Below are 27,788 nucleotides of genomic sequence, written 5' to 3'. Positions count from 1 at the left end.
ACTCTCCGGCCAGACACTGACTGGGAGTCTGAATTCCAGAGCAAAACAAGGACATTCCACCATCACACGGCCAGTTCCTCAGTATAACTTTCCTTCCGCGCTGAAAGGCCCTGGTAACGCACTGCAGAGGAACTCACCGCAGGTCCTCTAGAGCGACAATGACCCAGTTGTACTGATGAGTTTAAAAGGGGGTTACATCTGGGTGACGAGCCTATAAATAGATTTTAACGCTCCCCCCTGTGTGTAATGTTTCTGGAGGTTGAACACGACCTCCCTCATGCAAAGCGACAGCCTGTCACTAATGTTGGGTCCTAGGAGAGAGTGGACTGAAAAGAACATGAGAAACACGCATTCGGCCTCCGAGGATCCAGCTGAAAAGGAACCAAAAGTTTCCAACGGTCAGAACCCCCCAAAAACGTGTGGAAATGTTTGCCTTAGGAAAGGTCCCTTTTGTATCAGGAAGCCAATGACCTTGTTATGCCTGAAATGTCTAAAACCCTCCCGTTATCGGGATGAGCGAAAGTCCTGTTAGAATTCGACGGGTTTCTTTTATAGAATTGCGGATGCCTTTAACCCGGTGGCGGGATTCTCGCCGGTTCGCGCGAACCCGTTAATAACATTTCACATGTTCGCCGGACCGGTGCTTAAATTTGGCGGTGGGCAGTGGGCGGCGTCTACCAGCATCTTTTCCCTGCTTTCACCTCAATCAATATGGCGCCGCGTTGCCATGCCAACGGGAACGCCACGTGACGTAACCACGTCACATCCGTTGCTATGGCAAAGAGACGCGGCGTCGCATTGTCATGGCAACGGACGTCACGTGGCGTTCCCATTGGCATGGCAACGCAGCGTGGCCATATTGATCGAGATGAAAGCGGGGAAAAGATGCTGGTAGACGCCGCCCGGACAGGTGAAGGTAAGAACCGGTTATTAAAATGTGAGAATCCCACCACTGCCTTAACCCTTTGGGTGCCACTTGACGTAACTCCACCGTGGGGTCTGGCACTTCAGGCGCCTGATGACGTAGTAGCGCTGTCATATTCTCTTTGCTCGTTTTTCTAGGGGAGAACGCGACAGGGGCGCAGAACGCGACGGGGGCGCAGAACGCGACGGGGGCACAGAACGCGACGGGGCGCAGAACGCGACGGGGGTGCAGAACGCGACGGGTGCGCAGAACGCGACGGGGGCGCAGAACGCGACAGGGGCACAGTCGGACAGTTGGAGGAGGACTCTTCCATTCTGTCAGTGATGCAGCACTCACACGACCGCAAAGAGGGGCTGTGGCACGATGGTGGGTTAAAACAATTAACCCCTTCACTGCATGACAGGCCTGCAGTCCATTGCAAAGCATCCCTGGCCTGAATTTGCTGAAGCTGTTAAATAAAATGCCAAAGCATCATTTCGGATAAGTGACAACGCTACCGACTTTAAACACACATGAATCACCGTAACGAAATCCTCCAAAAATGGATATATTACACATGCGCGCGCTCTCAGGCACGGCAAAGATAATTAATGGGAGGTGCTCATCTCATGTGGTCAGGCTGTGCTTAGGGAAATGGTTTACTTGCCTGGGTGCACGGCCAAAAAGGCATAGCAGGTGTGTAGCGGGACGCAGAATATGGTGAACCAATAGTTTTATTGAATCCAAGCCAAAAGGAGCCTGCAACATATAATATTATATGCAAATCCCTTTACAACTCGTTCCTATAAAAGCCATTTCAAATGCCAAAAGCACAGCACGTATACACATCGCTACTGGTACGTTCGTCAGCACCGAGCCTTTTAAAAAGGGAAGCAACGCACACAGCGTTATTATGACCCAAATCACTGGTATAAACCGACACAAGCAGGAAAATAACAAACAATGGATTTGCCCCAGTATCCGTGATGGCGACGGGAACAGGAACCACGGCGCGTATTGGCAATAAAACACACGTTCCCCGTGTCCCCTGCACACATCCTTTTCGGAGAACCTGCACCCCCCCAAAAAAAAATGGAAAATGTAGGAGGCGTAGTCGATTAGCATTTCGATGCAATTGAAACGAGAGATGTGCCCGTGAAATGAACTTGATGTATCCGTGATGAATATTCTGGGCATCAGTACCCCAATTCCCTGCCCGTCTCCCTTATCTCCTCTACTCTAAATTATTCTTTATGGACAGAGCAGCATAGGCAGAATGGATTTTGCAGGTCTCTCTGACAGTGAATGGGTTAGTCTCAATTTTAACATCCACCAAGCTATCAACTTACTGTTGTAATACTGCAATCTTTGACCCAGGTCCACCCAAAGGATGCTAAGCGTTAGCCCGCTTTTACGCCCATTCAGATGAACGGGACCCAAGGCGGGTTTAAGATTAGCACGCTTTAGTGGTCCTGGGCCTTAGTAGATCGTTTTCTAAATTGTACAGGATGTGGGAATGTGTCCAAAAATGGGTTTCTGTACATTTTGCAGCCTTAAGGATTCCAGACCCCGGAAGAGGAAAGGGAGAGGACACACTAGATCTACCTGGGAAAGAAGCCAATTTGAATATGCAAATAGGATGAGTGACTTCCCGGGTGTGTTCACATGCGTCTCTCCACGTGTTGTACAGGAGTGTTCCGGAAGGTATTTAAAGTTAATAGTTACTCTTCCAAACGGGTCTCGCCCTCTTTCCTCTGAAACGGATTGCTTGCAAGTTCTGACGAAGACGCAGCATTTTCCACACAAAGAGGCAAGTTTCACGTGGTTCCCGAACGCTGGTACAGTGGCGCAGCTCGCAAATTAGAGAAACGTCAACACATTTAGGAACAAACGTTACATGTTAACCACAGAAAACAAACTGGCTCCTAAATTTTTCATTTAGAAAGCCTCTAAAAGAGTTTATTTCGGTTCTCTCTTTTTAAACTTGTTCACCAACAAAAAGAGAAGAAAAATTAGACTGAAAATAGTCATTTCTTACACCTAAAAAATTTTTTTTTTAAATAATAAAACAAAAAAAAGAACAATCCAAGGCGGACAATATTTATTTTTTTAATATAGGATGGAAGCAGGGCGTCTCGGGAAGTGAACCCCCTTAATTTAAGCCTCAGGGACCCCCTTCTTCCAGAGATACTTGCCTCTAAAGGGGTGTCGGAATCCGTCTGCTTTTTAAAGCTCCCGCTTCACACAGGCCAATAGGAAACCAACCTACACTCCAGGCGCGGCCACGCGGCCGTGGGCTGGTGTGATATCAAATCCCCGCCTCGCGGCCACGCCTTGTTTGTGGTGAGCTCTCCGTTACACCGTTAAGGACTGGGGTTGGTTACCCCCATCCTAAACTGCAATTCAACATGGCGGGGTTCCCACACTTGTGAAGAAAAAAAATAAGGAAGGATGGGGGGGGGGGGGGGGCTGCTGCTTATAGGGGCTTATTAAATAAACCCCAAAGTTATTCCACATCCCCCAACAAGGCTATCTGAGCCAATTAAAAAAAAGGATGTAATAATGTTGATTTTATTGCCTCGTAAAGAGCCGGGTTCCCTGAGCGTGCCAGGGCCGCCTGTAATTGCATTATTTACTAGGACTGCGTTAAAGTATCCGCGTACAAACCTTTTCGTGCTGCTTTTGCTAATGGCCCAGAGCCGCCTCTGCACATGTCTGTGACACTGCACGGTGACGGGAATAGTTTCTTGTAGACAGAACAATGTAGGTGCTGCTGTCATCCTAAACTGCAACATTCCTCCGTGCTGAAGCAGTTTTGTGCTTTCACTTTCCTGGGGATCAAAATAATCCAGCGAAAGGGTGTTTTTCCCGAATATTAGGTTTAGATCAGGGGTGGGCAACCAACAGGTCAGGTTTTCAGGATATCCCTGCTTCAGCAGAGGTGAGTCAGTAGTTGATTGAGCCACCAGTGCTGAAGCTGGGATGTCCTGAAAACCTGGCCTGTTGGTGGCCCTTGAGGACTGGAGTTGCCCACCTCTGCAATATACTTTGTTCACTGTAAGTGTCATATTGTCAGTGAATATATGATACAATGTAGCAAATGGAGACGCCCATACACAGTGAGGAAAAGGTAACCTAACCACAAGGAGGTTACACACCAAGGAGCTTATTCTGCGTCACCAACGCAGGCCACCTAGTTTTTCTTTTCTTACTAGGTGGGAAGCAGGGGGTTTCCGGAACTATACCGTGTTGATTTCAGCTCAGGGGACCCCGCTTCCTGAGACACTTCCCTCCGTAAGTGATGCCGCATCACGTGGAACCTTTAAACATGCAAGAGATACCGGCAACCCCTTCCGATGTCAGTAGGGCTGCCAGGTGTCCAGTATTGATCCGGACACTGGACACTGTGCAGTAAAAAAAATGAGAGGTACTACTGGACATGTATGTGTCCGGTATTACCTCTCTGAAGCTGTTGCTAGGAGGCTGGGGAGCTTCCTCAATCCGGATTGGCTGCTGCTAAGTAATACAGCCAATCAGGAGGAGATGTCAGGAGCTGGGGGTGGGGCCAAGGAGAGGAGGAAACCACATGGAGCAGTGAGAGGCGAATGTGTCTCAAGCATGTCGCGCTTTCACCATTGTGTCCAATATTTTTGGAGACGCTACCTGGCAACCCTAAGACCAGGAAGTCCCCGGAGCTGAAATCAACGTAGTTCATCTCTGGACACCCCCTGCTTCCCACCTTGGGGGGAGGAGAATATTTTGGGGTGTTTTCACAGGTAATGGTGCTTTAAGTCAATGGGGAATTTCTGCCCTGTTGGCCGCTTTGTGAGATATAGAATAAACACCTATGGGGGTGATCTTCCTGGTCAGAAAGCGTATCGCACAGAAGATGCTAATGCCAATTATTGACTATGGAGACATAGTATATGGCTCGGCTCCTCAAACCCACTTTAGCAAACTTGACACCCTCTACAATTCAATTTGTCGTTTTGTTCTCCAATGCAACTACAACACACATCACTGCGAAATGCTCAAAGAACTAGATTGGTCAACACTAGAGTCTAGGCGCAAAGTTCACCTTTCCTGTCTCACCCTCAAATACTTTCTGGGCAAGCTACCCAGCTACCTGAATAAGCTCCTCACCCCTACCACCTGCAGCACTTATCACCTGAGATCAGACTCCAAAAGACTATTCATGGTCCCAAGGCTCAACAAAGTATCTGGCCGTTCCTCCTTCTCCTACCGTGCACCCCAAAACTGGAACAACCTACCAGAGACTCTCACAGCCACCACCAGCTTAAATTCTTTCAAATCTAAGGCTGTCTCACATTTTAATCTGGTCTGTAACCGTTTCATACGTCCATAATATATATTTTCTTTAACTGTGCATGCAATGTCTTGTATATAATGTATACCCTGTTCATTTATGTAACTGTATTTGTAACCATGTATTATTTGTCTTAACTCTTTGCCCAGGACATACTTGAAAACGAGAGGTAACTCTCAATGTATTACTTCCTGGTAAAATATTTTATAAATAAATAAATAAATGTATTATGCAAACAACAAGGAGAATGTGTTAAATGCCCCTACGGGCTGTTTTTTTAAATAAAAAGACCGTAAAATATATGCAACTGTATTAGAAATACTTGAATTGGGCGCAAAAACCTGCAGCAGACCCGTGAAAATAACAGATCTGTAACACCTTCTCTGCCATTGCTAATGTTCATTGAAAACAGAAGATACAGTATGTCTAATTGTATCTTGCCCCTTAATCAAATCCTGATCTCTCCCCCCCACCCCCCACCAATATGTTAAAAATCATGACTTTCGCACTATTTTTTGCGGTTTCCATGGTAACCTGCAGCCCGCACTGGGCTCAGAGGCGAGCTCCATTTTAACCTCCCGGCCGCTTGATATTTCAAACCCTTATATCGGCTTAACGGAGCATCGCATTTTAAACGTAAAAACAGCGTTGGAAAGGGCAAAAAAATATATATCAAAGTTTTTAAAAAAATTACATAAATGCATGAAATGGCTTTTATTAGGAGCTACGGAACAGTAATTTGAAATCCAAAATAATCGCGAGCACGGCTGAGATTTCACTTTGTAGAAATCCAGTCCTTTTTCAGCGTGTTCACAGAAAATGTTTCAACATTACCAAGCCATTAATGTTTCCCCAAAATACAAAAAAGCAAAGTAGGTGATCAATCTGAAGAGGTGCAGGGGTTAATTTTTAAAAAAATAATAATTTTAAAAATAATTAAATAATGTACAATCCCCACCTTGGAAACATCTGAATCAAGGGGTGGGCAACTCCAGTTGTCAAGGGCAACCAACAGGTCAGGTTTTCAGGATATCCCTGCTTCAGCACAGGTGGCTCAATCTGTCCCAGCTACAGCACAGGTGGCTCAATCAGTGACTGAGCCACTGATTGAGCGATCTGTGCTGAAGCAGGGATATTCTGAAAACCTGACCTGTTGGTAGCCCTTGAGGACTGGAGTTGGCCGCACACACCTGGCCTACACGTGATATTCTGAAAAGGTGGTTTTTTTTTGTCTGGATTATTTTGATCCCCAGGAAAGTGAAAGCACAAAACTGCTTCAGCACGGAGGAATGTTGCAGCTTACAATGACAGCAGCACCTACAAGAAACTATTCCCGTCACCGTGCAGTGTCACAGACATGTGCAGAGGCGGCTCTGGGCCATTAGCAAAAGCAGCACGAAAAGGTTTGTACGCGGATACTTTAACGCAGTCCTAGTAAATAATGCAATTACAGGCGGCCCTGGCACGCTCCGGGAACCCGGATCTTTACCAGGCAATAAAATCAACATTATATATATATCTTTATTTTTTTAATTAGCTCAAATAGCCTTGTTGCAGGCTGTGGGATAATGGAATTTATTCGATAAGCCCCTTAAAGCAGCAGTTTGCCCCCCTTCCCGCCCCACCAATATTGTTTTTTTTGGACCAGGGTGGAAACCCCCAGAGCTGAACTGCACCATTTGCTGTTTAGGGCAGGGGTGGCAAATTCCAGTCCTCAAGGGGCACACACAGGCCAGGTTTTAAGGATACGCCTGCTTCAGCACAGGTGACAATCAATTGAGCCTCCTGTGCTGAAGCAGGGATATCCTAAAAACCTGGCCTGTTGGTAGCCCCTGGTAGGACTGGAGTTGGCTACCCTTGGTTTAGGGGACCCTCAGATACGTTTGTCGCCATCTTTTTTTCTTACCCTGCAGGTAACTGCAACATGCTACTTTTTACTGGTAAGTCTCTCGGGAACGTGGGGACTAGAGAAGCTTAAAATATCATGTCCCAGCTCTGGGGACCCCCTGACACCCAATCTGGTAAAAACAAAAATGGAGGGGGACAACGGATACTTTAAAGCACCCCCCCCCCCCCGAAGCCTATATAAAATTCATATAATGTTACTATCTTGCCCCGGAGCACGTCCTGCTCTCCCCCCCCCCCCCCCCTCTCCCTCAATGTTTTTCTAGTGGATAAAAAACACAATTTCCAGAATCTCTAGTTTTTCATGTTACCATGGAAACCTTTACACTGCACTGGGCACTGGGGAGAGCTTCATTTTAACCTCCCGGACTCGTCTTCTTTGAAACGCTTACAGCTCCCGAACAGAGCATCGCATTTCAAAAATAATATTAAAAAAAAACTGCGTTGGAAAGGACAAGAAGAGATCAAAAAAGTATTTTTAAAAAAGGGCAATCGGCACAAAACCGCTGCGGTAATGCTTTTGGCGTTGGAATGTCCAGGTCACCAGAGTGCCAGCGACTCCAGCTCTACGCGAACACTGCCAATCCCTCTGTCCCTATCCACCCCCTGCGGTCAGGAATGGATGGGCACGTCCTCTATTGCTCCGAGAGTCCAACTATAATGATCACTCATCTACAAAGCAAGTAATGACATTGAGGGAGCATTACGGTGCCGTCTGCCTTTGTGACGTTCCCTGGATGTCATCAGGTGCTCAGGGGATTAGAGCAGCAATCCCATCTATTCTCCATAAACAAGAGGTTTTCTGTTTACCACTGAACTGCATTTCCTGCCATCTCTAGCAGCACCACCCTTCCTTTTTATTTAAATGCTGTAGTTGCATTCTTGTTAGATCGGTTGCATCCCAGGGAACTTAAAATGGCCGTTGCCTTTCCCCACACATTGTGAGATCAGGAGGTTGCCATTGTATCTGCCGACGGCAATAAAATAATGGAGGACAGCAGCAACAACAAACAAAAAAAACAACGAAAGTTTTAGAAAAAAAAATTAAAAATGGAAAGGCAATAAAGACACATTATGAACCATCTTGATTTTGAAGGTATTTACACTTAAATTAGGACATGTTTCACCACCTACACCCGGATCCCAAAAGCATCTGAACTTTTAAATTATAGTTTTGCCTTAAAGAAAAGAAGGGAAAAAAAAACTAATAAAAATCTACAAAGAGATTTAATAAAGCAATTTTAAAACTGTTTCAACCTAAGGGAACAATTATTCTTCCATATAGGGATTTCGTAGAAGCAACTGTAACGCAGAATATTAAGTAACAATCTAAAGTGGATTACAAGCCGACCTTTTATTTCCTAAGGGGGGTTACTGGGATGAAATATTATATGGAAAATATGTATTTATTATAGTTTTTTTCACAACCTTCATTCCCCTGAATAAGACAACCAAGTACAGTAGATAAAACATATAGAGAGTTGTATTTTGCTGATTGAGAGGTTCATTAAGTGGGAGATAATGTAATCAATAAATAAGGTAGAGTAGGCAGAAGAATGTAATATGATCACATAGTGTACCAAGGATCCCTCTTAAAGTCCCTGCATGTGTGGGGGTTACAATAAGGACCATGCAGACCTATCAAATAGGAAAGTGGAGGCAAAGAAGGACCAAAAGCAGCATGGTGCCTCCCTGCACATGTGTACCTGTGACTTGTATGGGAAGGCTACAAAGTGAGGATCAGCTGTGAAACTTCAACTGCTGGGTCCTGCAATGAGCTGGGAGTTCAGAGCGGGGGGTAGAAAAAAAGTAAAGGATGCCCCATTAAGGGGGCAAGGGGGACAAGGCTTTGGGAACCGGTCAGGAATTAAAAGCAATAATATACGTACGTATATCTTTATTTATATAGCGCCATTAATGTACACGGCGCTTCACAATAGTAATGCACATGGTAATCATATAAATAACAAATAATATAAATAGCACATAATGGGAAGAAGCGCTTTCAGGCATAAAAGTGACATTAAGGAAAAGGAGTCCCTGCCCCAAAGAATATATATATATATATATATATATATATATATATATATATATATATATATATATATATATATATATATATATATATATATACACACACACACACACATTTACAGAACAGATCATGGTATATAATGCATGGAATAAAGTTTGTATTTGTTTTTTTAAAGACCCATTAGGGGGGAAGTAAAAGGTTTGGGGAACCTTGCAGGAATTAGAAGCCCCCTTATATAATAATTTATGAGAATGGGGACAATTCAGTAGAAAATGTTGCAGGGCAGATGGGGGGGAGGTGGGGGTGTTGGGAGAGGGAGACATATGGGATTGTGCTAGTTGAAATGGTCATTTCACACTTACCCCATGTTCTTGCTCTGGGTCAGCCTCTTTCCCTAGGTACGTGGTCTCTCCTCTCCCTTTCTAGGGGCAGCTCAGGAACTCATGCCTGCTGTGTGCTTTATTCAGCTGCTAGTTAAGTCTCATCATTGGGCTCAGTCCTGCCATAGCCAGCAGCAGCAGCAGGCTGGAGATAGGAGAGCTGCACACAATGCGTTAGATCCCTGGGATCTAGTCTTCCTTTCTTGCTTCCATAAGCCTCTCTGCCAGGTTTCAGCAGCTCTCTCATTCATCCATGAATCCAGTCTGCAGGGGGTCAGTGGGATTGTAACCTCTGCTGGGGAATAAGAGCAGGGGGGGTTCTTAGGAATAAGGTCTGGCCAGGGACCTCCCCCCTTATCCTTGCAGGAGAGCGGGTGGAAGAAGTGATCTCGGAGTTGTATCAGCAGCGACACAGAGCGGATCCCACCTGCTCCCAGCAGCCTCCCACACAGAGGAGGGCTGGTCTCTGCCTCTCTGTGTGTGCAGGGTGCAGCTCATTACACAGCTGGGACATGCACAGAGTCCCCTATAGCAGGGGTGCTCACCTCCAGTCCTCAAGCAACCCCCCCCCCCCCCCCAACAGGTCAGGTTTTCAGGCTATCCCAGCTTCAGCACAGGTGGCTAAATCAGAGGCTCAGTGAAGATTGAGCCACCTGTGCTGAAGCAGGGGCCGGTTGAGTCACCTGTGCTGAAGCTGGGATATTCTCAAAATCTGACCTGCTGGGGTGGCTTGAGAACTGGAGTCAAGCACCCCTGCCATATAGGGGGTGGGAGATTTTTTTTTTTGGGGGGGGTGGGCGCGGGGCGTGGAAAGTTGCAGAGGTCCCACGCTCTTCCCCAAGGCATTTCAAGTCAATGCCGGGGGGACCTTGCATGAGGCCTCTGCAACAACAAAACTTACCGGGATTCAGATGCTGTGACGCGTCTCCATGGCAACGCGGCGACAAATGACGCGAGTGTCATTTGTCGCAGCTGCAATGTAGGAGGGGGGCGCGACCTACGGAGCAGGTCAGACAGGGGAGTGCAGCAGTAAAAGTGTGCGCTCCCCTGCCCTATAGGACTGAACCCAATTTATTACATTGACCAGTGGGGGGGGGGGGGGGGGGGGGGGAAAGTAGCAGTACTGTGTCTGATTAAACACAAAATCTGCAATTGTTTGCTTGTATTCCTAACACGCTTGGAATTAGTAGAATGATAATTAAACGCAATGTCAAATATTACAGAGTACCTTCCCAGTATCTCTGTAAGTTCTCCCCACTTACCACTTAGAGTGTAAGCTCTTCGGGACAGGGACGCCTGTTCCTAATGTTACTTTTATATCTGAAGCGTTTATTCCCATTATGTGTTATATTATTAGGTCACATGTATCACTGCTGTGACGCGCGGTGTTCATGGATGGTGCTATATAAATAAAGATATATATATATATATACACACATAATGTAAAGTGATGAAGCGCGGGTATTTGCATCCTAATCCGTATTTTAGTTTGTGTGTATGTCTTGTGTGCTACGTTATATTTTTATATTAGTATTTATTTTTGCATTGATCTTTTTATTGCTTATTTAGACAGTAGTGTCTAAAGGTGAAGAAAACTTTCAAACCAAATCTGACTTTTTGGCAGAACTCTGGTCTGTATTTTATGAAGGTTGAATTGATACAATATTTATTATAAAACAACAAACTGTGGGTTTTATAAAAAAATAATCAAATAAATACACTTTTTTTTAAATAAAAGATAGTGAGCATGTGCCTGATTAAAAAAATAAATAAATCAAATCTACATTTACTGAATAAATAGTGGAGCTCTCTAAACTGAATTTTATACATGTTTGTGGAAGATTAAAACAAGCAGCGCAGGATAATGCTGTGATGGTTTTAACACCTTAGGGATGGTCCTGCCATCTCTGGCACTCAAGGGGTTAACCCAGGGGTTCTCAAGATGTGCCCCACCTCGAACAGGTCAGGGTTTCAAGATATCCCTGCTTCACCACAGGTGGCTTCACCCAGCTTTGGGAATGTTGTTGGGTATATATAATTTGTTTGCGTCTTAAATGTAAAAGATATATATATATATATATATATATATATATATATATATTTATGGTACTACAAAATAGGAATGTTTTCTTACAGCCACATATACCTACAACCACCTTTCTGTATCCATTTCCATTGAAATGTATACGAGCTGTGTATTGTGGCAGTCTGCAGACACCGGTAATGCATTGCAGAGACAGAGTTAAGGCGGTTAAGCAGAAAAACGTGTGTGAATGGTCACAGTACATCTGATATAGGAAACCCCCCCGAACATCTACTCCAAGGGACAAAGTACCCAGAGTGCGGTTCTCTTTCTGGTGACTGGCAATTTTTGTGAAGCCAACTGTGCTGCAATCAAAGAATGAATATGTTGGTCATTTTATATATGTCTGTATATCTTTATTTATATAGTGCAGGGGTCTCAAACTCAGTCCTCAAGGGGCCCCAACAGGCCAGGTTTTATGGATTTCCTTGCTTCAGCACAAGTGGCTCAGTCAAAGACTGAGTCAATGATAGTGCCACCTGTGCTGAAGCTGGGATGGATTGAGCCAGCTGTGCTGAAGCAGTGCTATTCTGAAAACCTGACCTGTTGGAAGGCGGGGAGGGGGGGGGGTGAGAACTGGAGTTGAGCACCCCTGCCCTAACATATGCAGCTTACCACCTTCGACTGAGCCACCTGTGCTGAAGCAGGTATATCTATAAAAGCTGGCCTGTTGGGGGCCTTTGAGGACTGAGTTTGAGACCCCTGATATAGCGCCATCCAGGTGCACAGTGCGTCACAGCAGTAATGCCCGGGACATAATAGCAGGACACGTAATGGAAATAGGCGCTTCAGACATGAAAGTAACAAAGGAAAGGGAGTCCCTGCCCCGAAGAGCTTATACTCTAATGCGCTGGAAATAAAGTGACTTCGCAAGGCGTTGACCCTGGATTTTCTCTCTCGTGCGGTTATGATGAAACACGTCTCAAGTTCAAAGGATAAAGGTTTCCAGGTTAATCCGATAATCACTTAAGGAGCACATTTAAGTCTGAGCCAGGCTCCCCAGACCTGCCTTACCCCGTAATCACTCCGCATACAGTGCTTCCATTCATAGCTTTCCTGGGGCCCACCACTCATTATTCACCTGGGTTGTTGTTGAGTGGGGGGAAGGGGGTGGCAGTTGAGCATGAGGGGCGGCGGGGGGGGCATTTGTTGAGCAGGAGGGGACCTTTCTACAGAGCACGCAAGGGTGAGCCTGCCTGCCAGTCTACAAAGTTGTCCCCCGTCAGCAGCCCTGTTTCCATAGCAGCCAGGGACTCTGGGTAATGACATGCAAATGAGCAGGTTTGGGAGACCTTTTTGGTACGTGTGAATGTGATCTTAATCATTACTGCACGGTGGAGAGTTTGTGTCACTTTTTTTTACTCACCATAACTTGTTTGCGTACCGAGTTAATATGTTGTTCGGAAAAACATGCTTGTGACCCATCCTCTGTCAGAAGGCCACCGTCATTTTACCACCAGTCCCCTGGAAACAAGACACCTTCGGTTTATGTTACTCTGACACGGATGCCAGGATGAAATGTACACTTGGGATTAAGACCATGTGTAAACAGTTGCAATTAGCTTTTAAGATATCGCTGCATTGCAATACAAAAATGTGCAAACCCCAATGTAATACTGTAAGGTGCTTATTGGTTGTGTGGCTCCAGCTTTAATCCAACACGGGGAAGATAGCTTCAAAGCCAATTGTTTACAGGCTTAAATTGGGTTATTTACTAAGGACTCTTAGCTGCAAAACGAATGCAAAAAAAATTTGGGAGGGGGGGGGGGGGTGAAAGTATGTGTGTGTATTGAGTGTGAGTGGGATTGAGTGAGAGGAGTGAGTGTAAGAGAGGGAGGGGGGAGAGGTGGAGGAATTGCCTTCCGGATTTCGGTGTCCCGTATTATAAAAACTTAAATGTGTCAACCCTATATAGTACTATATATATTAACATACATTTGCAAATGATACTTCTTTCTAGTGAGTCAGACGGATCCTTGAAATAATCACAAGAGAAGAGACCTCACGCTTTGAGTTGTTTCTCCGGGACTTAACCAGAAAAGTTTATATATTTCTAGTCCGTAACTTTGAACTACAGAAGTATAAGGAAAGAAAGCTCAGTACATCATACACATTACAGCGTGAGGTTGGCAAAGAATGTAACATATACATCCATTAAAGAGGCTGTCCAAGCAGCTTAAACATTTTTTTTTAATCTTTTTTGTTTTTGTTTTAATATATGCAGCACTTGATTACCTTTATCAAAAACTAATTACCGAAGCTGCCGATCGATTCGTTCTCCCGTGATCAATCAACAACATCCTGCTTCCCAGGGTTCACTAAATGGCTGCCTCTCAATTTTAAATCAATCCTTCACAGTGTAACTCAGCAGCTACAATGTATTCTTATATTACTATGGTATGTATGTTTATCTTTATTTATATAGCGCCATCCAGGTACATAGCGCATCACAGCAGTAATACACGTGACATAATAATATAACATAATGGGAATAAGTGCTTTAAATATGACAGTAACAATAGGAAAGGGAGTCCCTATCCTGAAGAGCTTACAATCTACAATAACATCATGTATTGTTACAGTTTGCAGCTCAAACTGCTGGGAACATTGGCAACAAATGATCACAAACAGGAAAGTGTCGCAAAGATCTTGCACTGCTGGGGAGATGTGCAAAAACCTGCTATAGAAATCAAAGGATGCTCAGCATATCAAAACACATTAAAAATGACATTAAGAGTTTCATTTTAAAAAGTTAAAAAAAAAAGGTAGCAAGTATTATCTAATACTACAGAACAGTTTTATTTAAACAAAAAAGAAACATGTAGGATATTGTTTCGATTGCCCCTTTAAAAGGTATTGTATTATCCAAAGGCACATTACAGGTAAAATAACAGGCAACTCACATATTCATTTAAGCAGACTAACCAATAATTTAGTCTAGATATTAAAATAATTATACATCACGGCATTAACCCCTTACTTACCAAAAGAGAAACATTTCCAGACTTTAACCCAGCCACAGTGGTTCAATTATTAATGAAACTCGAACTGCCCCCTCTACAGCCCTGTGATGTCATATGCAGGTGACATCATGACACAAACTCCGAGAGTCAGTAAAGCGTGACTGTAGCTTATGCACCCGATCTGGCATTAACGGCCATTCAAGCCAAATACCCCAGATCACCACGGTACCCCCGCTTCACTCTTTGATGACCCCCGGCTAATGCATCCCTATTACATACAGCAGGGGTTCTCAACTCCCGTCCTCAAGACCCCCCCCCCCCCCTAACAAGTTAGGTTTTCAGGCTATTCCTGCTTCAGCACAGATGACTCAATCAGAGGCTCAGTTGAAGAGCCTGCTTCAGCGCAGATGGCCCAATCTCGACTGAGCCACCTGTGCTGAAGCAGGGATATCCTGAAAACCTGATCTGTTGGGGGGTGGGGGGAGTCTTGAGGACTGCAGTTGAGAACCCCTGTCCTAGCAGATGAAAAAAAGTTTGATTCCGCTCTGTAACAAAACCAAGTTAATAAAAGGGTAGGTGGGATTGCTGCAAGATCAAGCTCCTCCAGCAGATGTGCCTTTATTCTCAATTATTATTATCATTTATTTATAACGCGCCAACATATTCTGTAGCGCAGTACAATAGGGTTAGAGGACGAAACCAATAAAAAAAGCAAACATTAACATACATTGTTACAGTAGGTAAGGAGGGCCCTGCCCCAAGGAGCTTACGCTCTATAAGGAAGGGGAAGTGGAAACATGAGGTATAGGGGGGTCAGAAGGTTGGTGAGTTTCTGATTACTACTTGTTATTTGATGGAGTTTCTCAATGCATTTTCTGTAGATGTGTTTCCTGATTTTGAAGCTGAAGTCCAAGCAATACCCTACATTAAAAAAAAAAAAAAAAACAGTTCTGTACTATGAAAAAAAACTTGTAGCATTAAAAAAACAAACAAACAAAAAAACCAACAACTCTGAATGACATTTGTAATGTATTATAATGTAACAAGCATTTTTTGTTTCTATAGCAACCATTTACAAAATCACATCCCCTTCTTCTGAAACAGGCGCTGGCACACCCCTTTTTGAGCCCTGCCCTCTCTCTAGCAGTGCACCAATTGTATCTAGTGAATGCCTGGTCACATGATCTTCCCCACAGCACTTTGCATCTTTGGTCCTCTTCTGCTGCACTGACAGCCATTTATTGAACCCCCGAGCCGAATCTTCGCCGATCGATCACAGGAGAACGGATTGATCGACAACTTAGCTAATTACTTATCATTGTGGCGATTGTATTGATGCGCATATTAAAGGGAAACAAATAATAAAATAAAAAATAAAAAAACGGCAGCTGGGACTGCTGCTTTAACAAGAAACGCAATTTCAAGGCATTATACATGTACTAAAGTTGCCTAAACAGAGAACTATATATATAATTTTAAAAAATCAGAAACATTCTGGGACGCGAGCCAGCAAACATATTGCAGATAGGAAGGGGGCCACGCTGCAATTTAATCTGAAATCATTTATTTGTAACAGAAAAAATGTGCTCTGGTGATTGTTATTCTTGACTTATTTGTGCTTTTCTACACATGCTGTTATTTGAGTTATTTACCGATTTCTACAGACTTTTGCCAACTAGGACTGACCCTGGGAGAATGACCATGCTTGGTAGCTGAACAGATACCACTGTAGTTTTGTCTTTAGCTAGCCATGTACATTTTAATTCTGCTCCTGCAGTTGTGGCCAACTCCAGTGCTCAAGGGCTACCAACAGATCAGGTTTTCAGGATATACCTGCTTCAGCACAGGTGGCTCAATCAGTCCCAGCTTCAGCATAGGTGGCTCAATCAGTCCTTGCTTCAGCACAGGTGGCTCAGTCAGTCCCTGCTTCAGCACAGGGGGTTCAATCAGCGGCTCAGTCGATTGAGCCACCTGTGCTGAAGCAGAGATAACGTGAAAACCTGTCCTGTTGGTGGTCCTTGGGGACTGGAGTTGTGATCCCTTGTGCTAGTGCTGTATTATTTACTGTCACTAGACTCCTACCTCCTGATTGAAGAGTACAAACCCTCACTAAGAGTTGTGTTTATCTCGCATCCCCTGTGAAACGAGACTGCTGGCTTTCTATTTTTAGCCAAACGCTCTGAAACTCATGGGGGTTGCTGCTGATTAAGAAGTTATGATATCTCATGTTCTGCTTATAAATGATTACCTAACCCGTCTGGTGTGTACCGACGAGGGGGGCACCCAATGAAAGTAACAACTCACACGGACAAGCCGGGTTGTTGGAAAGCAGTAGCTTTAAGGAAAACAGAGTGCGCTTTCCAAGTGCAAAGTCAAAACTAATATCAGCCGGCCCTAAACCTATAGAAAATAAGCATTTACTTGCCTATAGGAGAGTTGCCAGTTTTTCAGTGATACCAGGGCTGCAGACCTGTCTGGAACATGTAGGGTTGCCAGGTGTCCGGTATTGAACCGGACTGTCCTGCATTTGGACACTGTCCAGTATAAAAATGAGAGGTAACACTGGACATGTGTATATATTGGTATTACCTCTCTGGACATAGTGACCTGACCGGGGGGGGGGGGGGGCACGGGATTAACCAGAGCAGGGAGAGTGCAGGGCTGGTGCTAGGGGGCTGGGCAGCTTCCTCCATCCTGATTGGCTGCTGCTGGGTAATGCTGCTAATCAGGAGGAGGTGTCAGGAGCCTGGGGGTGGGGCAAATGAGAGGAGGAAACAGCATGGAGTGGAGAGATGTGAGTGGGGTGTGTGTGGAGTGCGTTGCACCTTTACCATTGTGTCCAGTATTTTTGGAGAAGCCGCATGTCAACCCTATGTGCTCACAACTGTATTTTCATCCAGTGATACCATAGGAATGCAGTTTGAAGGGTTTGTAGTTTGCTTGTTAATTTCTCTTTGGCTCCCAAACGTAATTCTGATAATAGCATCAACCGCCAACTCTGAATGGAAAGCTTTGTTATAAATATGTAAGCAGAGACATTATCTAAGGGAGGCATTCTGAATATAAGTGACCAATGTGTTAGGGGCATGATTCCCAAAGGTCAACCCTAGAGAGAAACCAATAACCACGTTTTCAGGATCTCTCCAATTATCACTTATCTAAATATGACTACAACACATTACCTAAAACTTGGCCTAGGCAATGGATGGAAAAGCAAAGCACAACTTGCACCAAAGCATGAAAAGCCGAGCTAAGCAGAGTGTGTGCCCATATACTAACAATTTATTGGATCCAGGTAAAAACAGCTACATAATGGGGTACCCAAGACCCCCACCAACGCGTTTCGACCGCTAGGTCTTTCTCAAGGAGTCCTGTGTCTCACTGTCCCTTACCCCCCCCCCCCCGATCCTTCCCTGCACACCGGGATGGATGGATGGTCCTGTGTCTCACTGTCCCTTACCCCCTCCCCCCCCCCCCGACCCTTCCCTGCACACTGCTGATGGATGGTCCTGTGTCTCACTGTCCTTTACCCCCTCCCCCCCCCCCCGACCCTTCCCTGCACACTGCTGATGGATGGTCCTGTGTCTCACTGTCCTTTACCCCCCCCCCCTGACCCTTCCCTGCACACTGCTGATGGATGGATGGTCCTGTGTCTCACTGTCCCTTACCCCCCCCCCTGACCCTTCCCTGCACACTGCTGATGGATGGATGGTCCTGTGTCTCACTGTCCCTTACCCCCTCCCCCCCATTCACCCCCCCTGCACACCGGGATGGATGGTCCTGTGTCTCACTGTCCCTTACCCCCTCCCCCCCATTCACCCCCCCTGCACACCGGGATGGATGGTCCTGTGTCTCACTGTCCCTTACCCCCCCCCCCCTGATCCTTCCCTGCACACTGCTGATGGATGGATGGTCCTGTGTCTTACTGTCCCTTACCCCCTCTCCCCTCCTGATTCCCCCCTGCACACTGCTGATGGATGGTCCTGTGTCTCACTGTCCCTTTCATCCTTGTATTGTCCTGTCTGTTTATTCCTTCTCTGCATCATCTGCCTTACACAGCTATCTTGTGTTTGTTTCTTTTTACATCTGTGTTAAACTCATAAAATAATCTGTAAATCAGTATTGCTGACCTGAGGAAGAGAGAGGCGAACTCTCTAAAGCTTTTTTTATAATGCCATTTTTATTTGGACTAACAATACATATCACATAATACTCATGTACTCTGTACTCTCTTTTGCTACTAAAGGTCAGCAATGCTCTGCTGCCCCCTCCTGTGAAGTAATAAGAGACTTCATGTGTCGGATTCCTGGTGAACAGTGTTACAGTTTGCATTGTACAGTAGGTAATGTACTGTGATGCTGTCAACGTACATTTCAAGAACCTATGAGGTTTTCGAAAGCTCTGTGCATTACATCTATGAAGGACCACTGAAAAAGTATCAAAACCTACCTCATATCTGTATTTCAGGAACACATACAAAACCTTTATAATAGGGTGACCAGATGTCCCGGGTTTTCCCAGATTGTCCGTTTTGGCATTGTGCCCTATGTCCCGACGACTTTTAAAAGTGGCAAACACACCCGTTTTTTTTTGTTTGCCGTTCGCACAGCCCGCGTCGTTCACGAATGTGCTTCCTGCAAGAGCCGATCTTGCATGCGCGGCTGGCATGAGTTGATCCTGCACATGCGTGAACGGCCAGAGCGGATAGCGCATGTGTGAACGGACGACACCAGTCGCGCATGCGCAGCTGGCAAGAGCCGATTGTGTATGCGTGAATGGTGCGGGCTGTTTGCGCATGCGCTGTCCGCTCTGGCCGTTCAGGCATGCGCATTCGGAGTGGGTCGTTTGCGCATGCGCGGTCGGAGCTGTCCTTTCACGCATGCGCCCACTTAGAACGGTCCTGTCTTTATCAACAAAGATGAAAACCCAGTGGCATAAACTGGTATGGTAAGAGGGCCAGCCAAGGATTAGTCTAAATTACAGCCGATAGGAAATTGGCAGACTAGGTGGGCTGAGTGGTCCGGATCTGCTCAGAACCCCCACAATCACTGACTTCAGTCCTGGGAGGGTAACATCTCTGATCCTAATACATGTAAAATGTAAACGCAACAGCCACCGAGTGCAATACTGTTTGAATCGATTTTAAAGCTGCAGACCAAGCAATAATCCTACACGTTTTTTTTTAAATTAATAAATCAGTTCTGTACTATGAGAAAATACATGTAGCAAAGTCACATCCCCTTCCACTTCTGAAACAGGCTCTGGCACACCCCTTTTTGAGCCCTGCCCTCTCTCTAGCAGTGCACCAATTGTATCTAGTGACTGCCTGGTCACATGATCTTCCCCACAGAACTTTGCATCGTCGGTCCTCTTCTGCTGCACTGACAGCCATTTAGTGAACCCCCGAGCCGAATTTTCGCCAATCGATTACAGGAGAACGGTTTGATCGACAACTTAGCTAATAACTTATCATTGTGTGTATTGTATTGATGCACATATCAAAGACCGTGCCACTGATTGAGCCATCTGTGCTGAAACAGGGATATCTAAAAAGCTGGCCCTTGAGGACTGAATTTGAAGACCCCTGCCATAAGGCATCCCGTTGCTATGGCAACTTGAGACCGCATGGCGCCACAATGTCACGGCTACGCGGCGCCATTTGACGGGGGCCATGTTGACTGGACCTTACAGAAGGAGATGCTGCCGCCCGGAGAAGGTATGAGAAATAAATATATAAATAAAATAAATACATTTAAAATATATATATATATATATTATTTAATTGCAAAAAGTCCATTTGGTTAGCCTTCAACAGAAGGAGGCAACCCTGCTCTGATCTCAATCTCTTCACCACGCCCTAGGTCCTTTAACACATTCCCTGCACGTGTTGTGGGGGGGGGGGGAAATTCTACACCAGGGGTGCCTCTGTCACGTGACCTGACACCCAGCGCTTTCCTGGCTCCCCTACGGCCCCGCCTCCGGCTTTGTGATTGGCTGGCGAAAGCGCCGGCGCGTGCAGCCCTATCAACAGAGAGGCGCGTGGTGTTACGCACGTGGGTTCGCCGTGCGTAAGCGGGGTTGCGTCACTGGCTGTTTGGAAGGCGCGAGACGGGTGAGTGCGTAGGGGCGCGGGATTGGGGTCGTAGTGTATAATGGTACTAAGCGCAGTGTAAGAAGCTCCGGCGCTGTGAGAGGGTAATCCCTCTATTCAAGGGTTCATGTTGCTCCCAGCGTAGTAACAAAGGGGAGCAGTGTGTGTAACGCAGCGCCCTGCGTGTGCAGCAGTGTGTGCAACGCAGTAGTGTGTGTCCGCGTGCAGCAGGCACCGCTCTTTCAAACAAAGACCCTGTAGTAATGAGTGGTGTGAGATTCCTGTGACAAGGGGTCTCCTTCTTGAGTGCTGTCTGTCTTGTACAGTATGTACACTTTTGCAAGTGTGTGTGTGTGTGTGTGTGTGTGTGTGTGTGATTTTTCTTGTGCCAATAATGTACCTAGCCATTTACTAAGTGGCCATACAAGGTAAATAAATGACTAACGATGGGAATAAGTGCAATGGGTAAATAACAGTAAAGCAGGAGACCCTGCCCCAAAGGGCCTACAATCTAAGTGTTGTCCTCCCTCCCACATTGTACTGGGCTGCAGAATATGCAGGCTCCAAACAAAATATAAATCATTAACAGTTGCTGGTTTAGGCAATGTGTATGGAGGAACAATCAAAACCCCAGAGAGATTCATACACTCACAATTTGAAAATAAAATGTCTGTTAACCTATTATATAACCCATAAGACCTGGCAATGTTTATGTAGTTCTATACTGTCATTTCCGGAAGGCAGAATTACAATATGTATTGCAGTATGTATTTATTTTTTTGCTTTAGAATACCAGAATCGGTCACTTAAGAATCTGCATTTTAACAGTTTGTGGTGAGTTGGGCAACATCTGGTCCCGACCGAAGAGAAAGCATAGAATAATTAAACTGCAGTACAAGTTATTAACAACTCGTCTTTTATTTCTCCACTTTTTGCAGTGAAACTTCTTAGCTGGCGGTGGCAAAAAAAATCACATAGGGAAAAAATACTGTTCTGGCGAACAAAGATTCTGATGGAAATGAGTCACTGCGCATGTACATAATCGGCCTGCGCATACCAGCACATATACGGCTGTCCAGGAGCATTGACACTCCATGCATGCGCAGACAGGCTACACAATGGGCGCATATTCACACATCGGCTCCCCGCGAGCACAGTGACCATCTCTTCTGGTTCGGGGTGTCAGTTGGGAGCAGGGACGAGCTATCGGCCCTACACACAGTCACTTCGCAGGTCCTGCTGCCGGAACTTACGGTCCAGGTCACTGCCAGGGAAGGGGGGGGGGGGGAGGGTTGGTATTCCTCAGAATTTCAAAATCGAATTCTAGGGTTATCTAACCAAAAAAAGTTGAAAACCAGTGCATGGCTAGGCAATGCGCACGCATGTGAAAACCGGTTCCCCGGGAGCACAGTGACACTGCCTATGACTGGCTCCCCGGGGGCCTCCAGGCCCAGGGTGTGCACTGGGAGCAGGGACGAGGCACCGGCCCTAGGTCTCCGCACACTCACCTCGCAGGCTGTCCTCACGCTGAGGAGTGGCAGCTCCGGCATGGTGATCAAAGCCATGGGGGGAGGCGGGAGCGATGTCAGGGGGATGCTGTCATGGCAACCATAGTGCGCTCTTAGCTACAGAACATGATCTGTTCTACTTTTGTGAAACACACACACTCAGACAGACTGAGACCCCCGCGCACACACACACCGCCACACACACACACTATAAATATAGAAGTGCACATAGCAACAAAAAAAAAACAATTACAATAAAAACAGCAGAAGTGCATAACCTACAAGCTGTGTGAATACTTATATCCATACACACACATTAATACTGCAACTGTAATGTTTTTTTTTTTTTAACAAGGGTGTGGTAAGCACGTGCGTTCAGTCAACCTACTTTGCATTCCATCAATGACATTGTACATTGATTTTTATATTTTTGATGGAATAAAACACTTTTGTGATTGTGTTTTGCCAGTGAAGTTTCACTTAACAACACGTGCTCTGCACACACCATTTTTTTTTCTTCATAGGTTGGAACAAGACTAAGTAAAGTAAATGAAATTGTTAATATGATTGCTCATGATAATTATAGGTCCAATCAAGGGTGTAAGTTATAAATTCATTTGTCTTGATTTTTTTAATAGTGCCAATGTCTTTTAAGACAGGTCAAAAGGTGATACTATAGTGCTGTGGAAAGGCGTTCTGGCTTTACTGTGGGTGTTTTTTTTAATAAGGTTTTCTACAAATGTAATGATAACTAGTTATATAAGAATATTCATAAAATGGGTATTTATATATGTTATTGTCTTTTCTGAATCTTGAGAGTGCATGTGCATCTTCATGTAATGCTAATAAATATTTCTATTGTCTTAGGATTTGTCTTTATTTGTAAACACTCAAGATGACGGAGACTCCCGACCCCGTTCAGATGTACGAAAAAATGTTTGCCCACCGGTTTACAGCAGATGATGTCGACTATCAGGAGTATCTGAAACGGACACAAGACCAACCCCCAATTGTAGAGGACTGCAGAATCCGACCTATGGGCAACCAAAGAAACCAGGATCGGTACATTTGATCATAATTTTTACCTTTTTCATTCTTCACAGGAGATTTTGAACACGCAGGTCTCTGACTTGAATAGCATTTATTGAGCCAGTATGTTAACCAAGTATTTCATAGATGTACGCGACTCTTCACATTGTAGCATTAATGTGAGTCATTTGACCTCTTAATGCCTTGGTCATTTTGCTGTCATGATCCGTATAACTGTGATTATGCAGTTAACTGCACTGATCAATTGCAAATTGTAACTGATGTATAACATAAATACTGTAGTACAGGCATACCCCGCATTAACGTACGCAATGGGACCGGAGCATGTATGTAAAGTGAAAATGTACTTAAAGTGAAGCACTACCTTTTTCCCAATTATCGATGCATGTACTGTACTGCAATCGTCATATACGTGCATAACTGATGTAAATAACATATGTGTAACAGGATCTATAGACTCCCCGCTTGCGCACAGCTTCGGTACAGGTAGGGAGCCAGTATTGCTGTTCAGGACGTGCTGACAGGCGCATGCGCGAGCTGCCGTTTTCCTATTGAGCGAGATGTACTTACTCGCGAGTGTACTTAAAGTGAGTGTCCTTAAACCGGGGTATGCCTGTATGTGTCCAAGTAGTTAAATGGTGTGCATCTTAAATGCTTCAAAATAAACTTTAGTATAACTCCCCCCTCAGAAAGGTCTTGACCATTTTTTGTATCTTCATCAATACCCCCTAGCAGTAAATAACAGGACACACGTCTCCTACAATAGAGTATCCCCTCTGGTGTTTACACACAATAAGGTAGTAAAGAGGCAGAGCTTTAATTATTGAAATACTCATTGTTTTTAGGGAAACATTTTAAAAGATGTCTTACATTTAACTAAATGCAGTGGTATGTTAAATAGTGTCAAACTAGATAATTGCTGCCTGTTCAACAAAAAAGTAAGTTTAAAAAATTAAAATGTATGTAAGCTTACATTTAGCTTGGAGGTGCAGTAAACAACATTTTCAATGACCCCTTTTGTTAATGAAAATAATGGAAGATTTTCTGTCTTTAAAACATATGGCACAACTCTCCTATAAGGGGAGAAAAAAGCAGCACTCCAGAGGTCTGGTAAAAAAAATATACATTTTGATCCATAACTTGGATTGACAAAGATCCGAGTTAAGGATCAAAACGTCTATTCTGTTTAAACCTTTTTCTATTTTTTTGTACCAAACCTCTGGAGTGCTGCTCTTTCCTCCCCTTATAGGAGAGTTGTACCTTATACTGATTGCACCTTTGGCATTGGGCGTGCACCTGAGGCAATAACATGATGAAAGTCAAAGACGTGTACCTCTTTAATTTAATTTACTTTAAACATGATTTACAGATTTATACATTTTGATTTTCATTAAAGCTGCAAATTCTGCTTTTTGTTGTTTTTTTTGTTTGTTTTTTTTAAACCCCCGGTACAAACCCCCATTTCTTTGGGAATCATGAGACGCCAGAAATCAACAGTGCTATTTTCTGTTGTGGGGGCTCCCTGATTCCTCAGATACTTTCCTGGAAAGGAAGCTTTCACAAACCCAATGGTGGTTTAAATACTGTGCAGCTTCCCCACTGGTTTGCGTGATGCACAGTCATCAATGCGACCATTGGCTCGTGTTACAGAGATGGTTTTAAAACCAGGAAGTAATGCTGGTGCCTCTAACGATAAGTGTCCTAGGCCTCGTTCAGGGTGCTGGCTTCGGAGGGAGGGCGTGCTGCCGTGCGTGCTGCCGTGAGAAACAAAGTATTCAATTTGAATACTGGTTTTCAGGGTAGCAACTGCCCTGTCTCCGAAGCCAGGAGTTGAAGCTGACTACAGTTTCAATAAACGAAAATTTCGTTTTTTGGAGCTGCAGCAGCGTCACAGGGACCAAGGCAGCCAATGAAATCATTCTTCAGAATGATTTCATGACTGCAACTTGGATACTTACCCTGCCGTGTGTAACCCCGTCCCCTCCCAAACGCTGAAAAGTCTGCTGGGGGATAAACACAGATCGCCCAGCAAACTGCAGCACTGCCTCCCTCACGCCCTCCCTCCGAGTCCTGCAGCTGACACCCTGAACGAGGCCTTAGAAGCTGGATGGCACCGGAGCTGAAAATGTGGTTCAGCACCAGGGTCCCCCTGGCTTCCACCCAGAGGAAAAAAGTGTTCGGTAGGGAGATTGCTGCTTCACAAGTGCATTTAAACATACTAAACTTTCACTGTCATATGGAACTGCATGTAATAAGTGGCTTTAACAGTTTGGTCATACTCTGTACTTATTTTGGGGTATTTTGATTGCAGGTATCGGGATAATAGACCCCAAAGAGGTTGGGAAGGCAGACGTGATTGGTCAAATTCTAACAGTTCTAACCAGTCACACAGAGGAAGAGGGTGGGGGAACAACTACAGCCAACACAGACAAGAACGCTCCTACGATCAGCATGGACACCATGGGTATAACCCCAGCAACCAGAGGTTTCAATCTGACCGCTATTATTGAAATGACAAATAATGTGTAATAAAAAAGACACTACTTTTGTTGTTGATCTTGTATGTAATTGCCTTGGTGCCCCCATAGTTTGTAACAAAAGTAATGATCCTTGGTTGTTTTTTGTGGCAGGGGGGGGTTTACATGCATTCACCCCCCCAGCAATGACCTACCTTGAAAGTGAGTCCATATATATATATTTTTTTTCTTTTATTGTAATTCTTTAAATAAATCCAAAACCTGCAGTAATGCTTCCGTATTGCAGCCTCTGCTGTTTCTCATTTGCTACACTCTCCAGAAAGGACAGAACTGATTCCTGCCTACGGGCTAACAATGTGTCATATCAACTGTCCGGATCATCAGTGCTGGGACAAGTTTAACAGCCCTTTTAAAGCCGCAATCCAGGTGTATAAAAAAACAAGTGTGGGCCGAGCACGCGCATTTTAAGTGAAACTTCGAGTTTTGTCACACGTATTTGGGATGGTGATGTTTTTAATTAAAAATCAAAACAATTTCAGTGACAAAACAAAGTGTGACTTAGAACGCACGTGCACAACACACATACCCTGTTTTAGCTACTTGCACTTCTATATTTATACTAACTGAATTCCGTGTGTGACTGTTTCAGCACTGGGATCTCGGAGGACACGACTCTCACAGCCCCGAGACTCGGTCCCTCCCTTCTTCCTACCACAGGCTTGTTGCAGGGTCTCCTTTTTCTCCCTCCCCGGTGTTCCCGGCTCCTCTCCTCACCCTCGGTCCATCCTCTCTTAGGTGGTGCGCACGTGCAGAGGCCCGCGGCAGCCATGCGCAGCACCTGATGGCTGTTAGTGCGCATGCGGACTGGAAGGGGGGGCGAGTACTTGTGGTCATGTGCAGTGCGTGATGCCTGTTACTGCACATGTGGAGGTGGACAAGGGCGGTACTGCGCATGCAAGCTCCTCTTCTGCGCATGCGCTGGCTACAACCTCTGTGGCCTGCTATGCGCATACGCGCGCTCATTGGTAGCGTGACATACTTTGTTACGGTTCGTTACAAGGCAATTCATTTTTCCTATGAAAACACTAAGCGCCAGCAAAGAAGTTTCACCAAAATTTTTTTTTGTGCTATTCAGCTCTTGGGACCCACAACTCAAAACTACTTACCAGTGATGAAAACAAAATGGATGTTTATTTCCTGCATCAGGCAGGCCAATAAGAATCCGCAACGTCATCTACAGTTTCCTATGGGACTGCCATTTAAATCCTACCTCGGGAACAGAGGGGTCCTCAGAGCTGAAGCCAGTGTGGTTTAGCTCTGCAGACTCCTTGGTTCCCATCATTGCTTCTTTAATTTAGTTTTTTTGGCGGTATATTCTTTAGAAAGGAAACGCTTTGATTTAACATTGCAATAAAAACTTACACAGTACTTATGAACTGGGAGTTAGTGCTGTGGGAATGAAGTCAAACGTTCGGGCTGCTGTTATATGTTCAAGATCTGGTATTTATCAAAAATTGGAAGTTGGAGCACCTTACTTTATACTTTTAAAGTAAGAATTTCAACAGCATATGTACGGCTAAAATATAGATGTCTTTTAGCCTAGCACTTTGGATGCACCAGAACCCTGGCTGCTTTATAATAGACAATAATTGGGTGTGGATAGCAATTAAAATGTTAAACTCAACTAGTGTCACACGTTTTATAATTGCTTTCCTACTGAGCCAATTTTAATTAAATAATTTACAGTTATCTTGCACCACACATGCTTGACAGTACACAAAAGCTTCTGTGGTTTTTTTTGTTTTTTTTCCCCCATGGTTGGCCTAAAGCCAAAAACAATGCAATTACCTGTGATAAATTGAAGATGAAGGGGGAATAAGTCACTGAACCAAAAGAGTTTGGAATATCATTCTATTAAGTATGCTTAATTAATATAAGTAATCTCATGGGCATTGTACACAGGAAATAAAATTAAATACTTAAGATTGCTCACTAATTGGTTTCTTCCTGGAAATGTCTAACATTTTTAGGGAGTGTAGAAAAGAAGTGTGTGAATCTTTTGGCA

General features: G+C 44.8%; 2 protein-coding genes across 2 annotated transcripts in view; one reads left to right on the top strand and one right to left on the bottom strand.

Annotated features, from left to right (window-relative positions):
• Positions 1–10,008, bottom strand: part of HOMER2 (homer scaffold protein 2) — a 76,798-nt gene extending 66,790 nt beyond the window's left edge. Inside the window, exon 1 of the mRNA XM_075575575.1 lies at positions 9,534–10,008. Coding sequence (XP_075431690.1) covers positions 9,534–9,538 — 5 coding nt within the window. The 5' untranslated portion in view covers positions 9,539–10,008. The remainder of the gene's footprint in view (positions 1–9,533) is intronic.
• Positions 10,009–20,594: 10,586 nt separating this feature from the next.
• RAMAC (RNA guanine-7 methyltransferase activating subunit) lies at positions 20,595–25,794 on the top strand. Its single transcript, XM_075575574.1, has 3 exons — positions 20,595–20,709; positions 23,064–23,258; positions 25,558–25,794. Exons 2-3 carry the CDS (start codon positions 23,092–23,094, stop codon positions 25,754–25,756), a joined length of 366 nt encoding a protein of 121 aa, XP_075431689.1. The 5' UTR covers positions 20,595–20,709; positions 23,064–23,091; the 3' UTR covers positions 25,757–25,794.
• Positions 25,795–27,788: the final 1,994 nt, after the last annotated feature.

This window comes from Ascaphus truei, chromosome 18 (assembly GCF_040206685.1).
Source record: "Ascaphus truei isolate aAscTru1 chromosome 18, aAscTru1.hap1, whole genome shotgun sequence".
Classification (NCBI taxonomy): Eukaryota; Metazoa; Chordata; class Amphibia; order Anura; family Ascaphidae; genus Ascaphus; species Ascaphus truei.
Note: the sequence above shows the minus strand (reverse complement) of the source record. Positions and strands in the feature narration are given on the sequence as shown.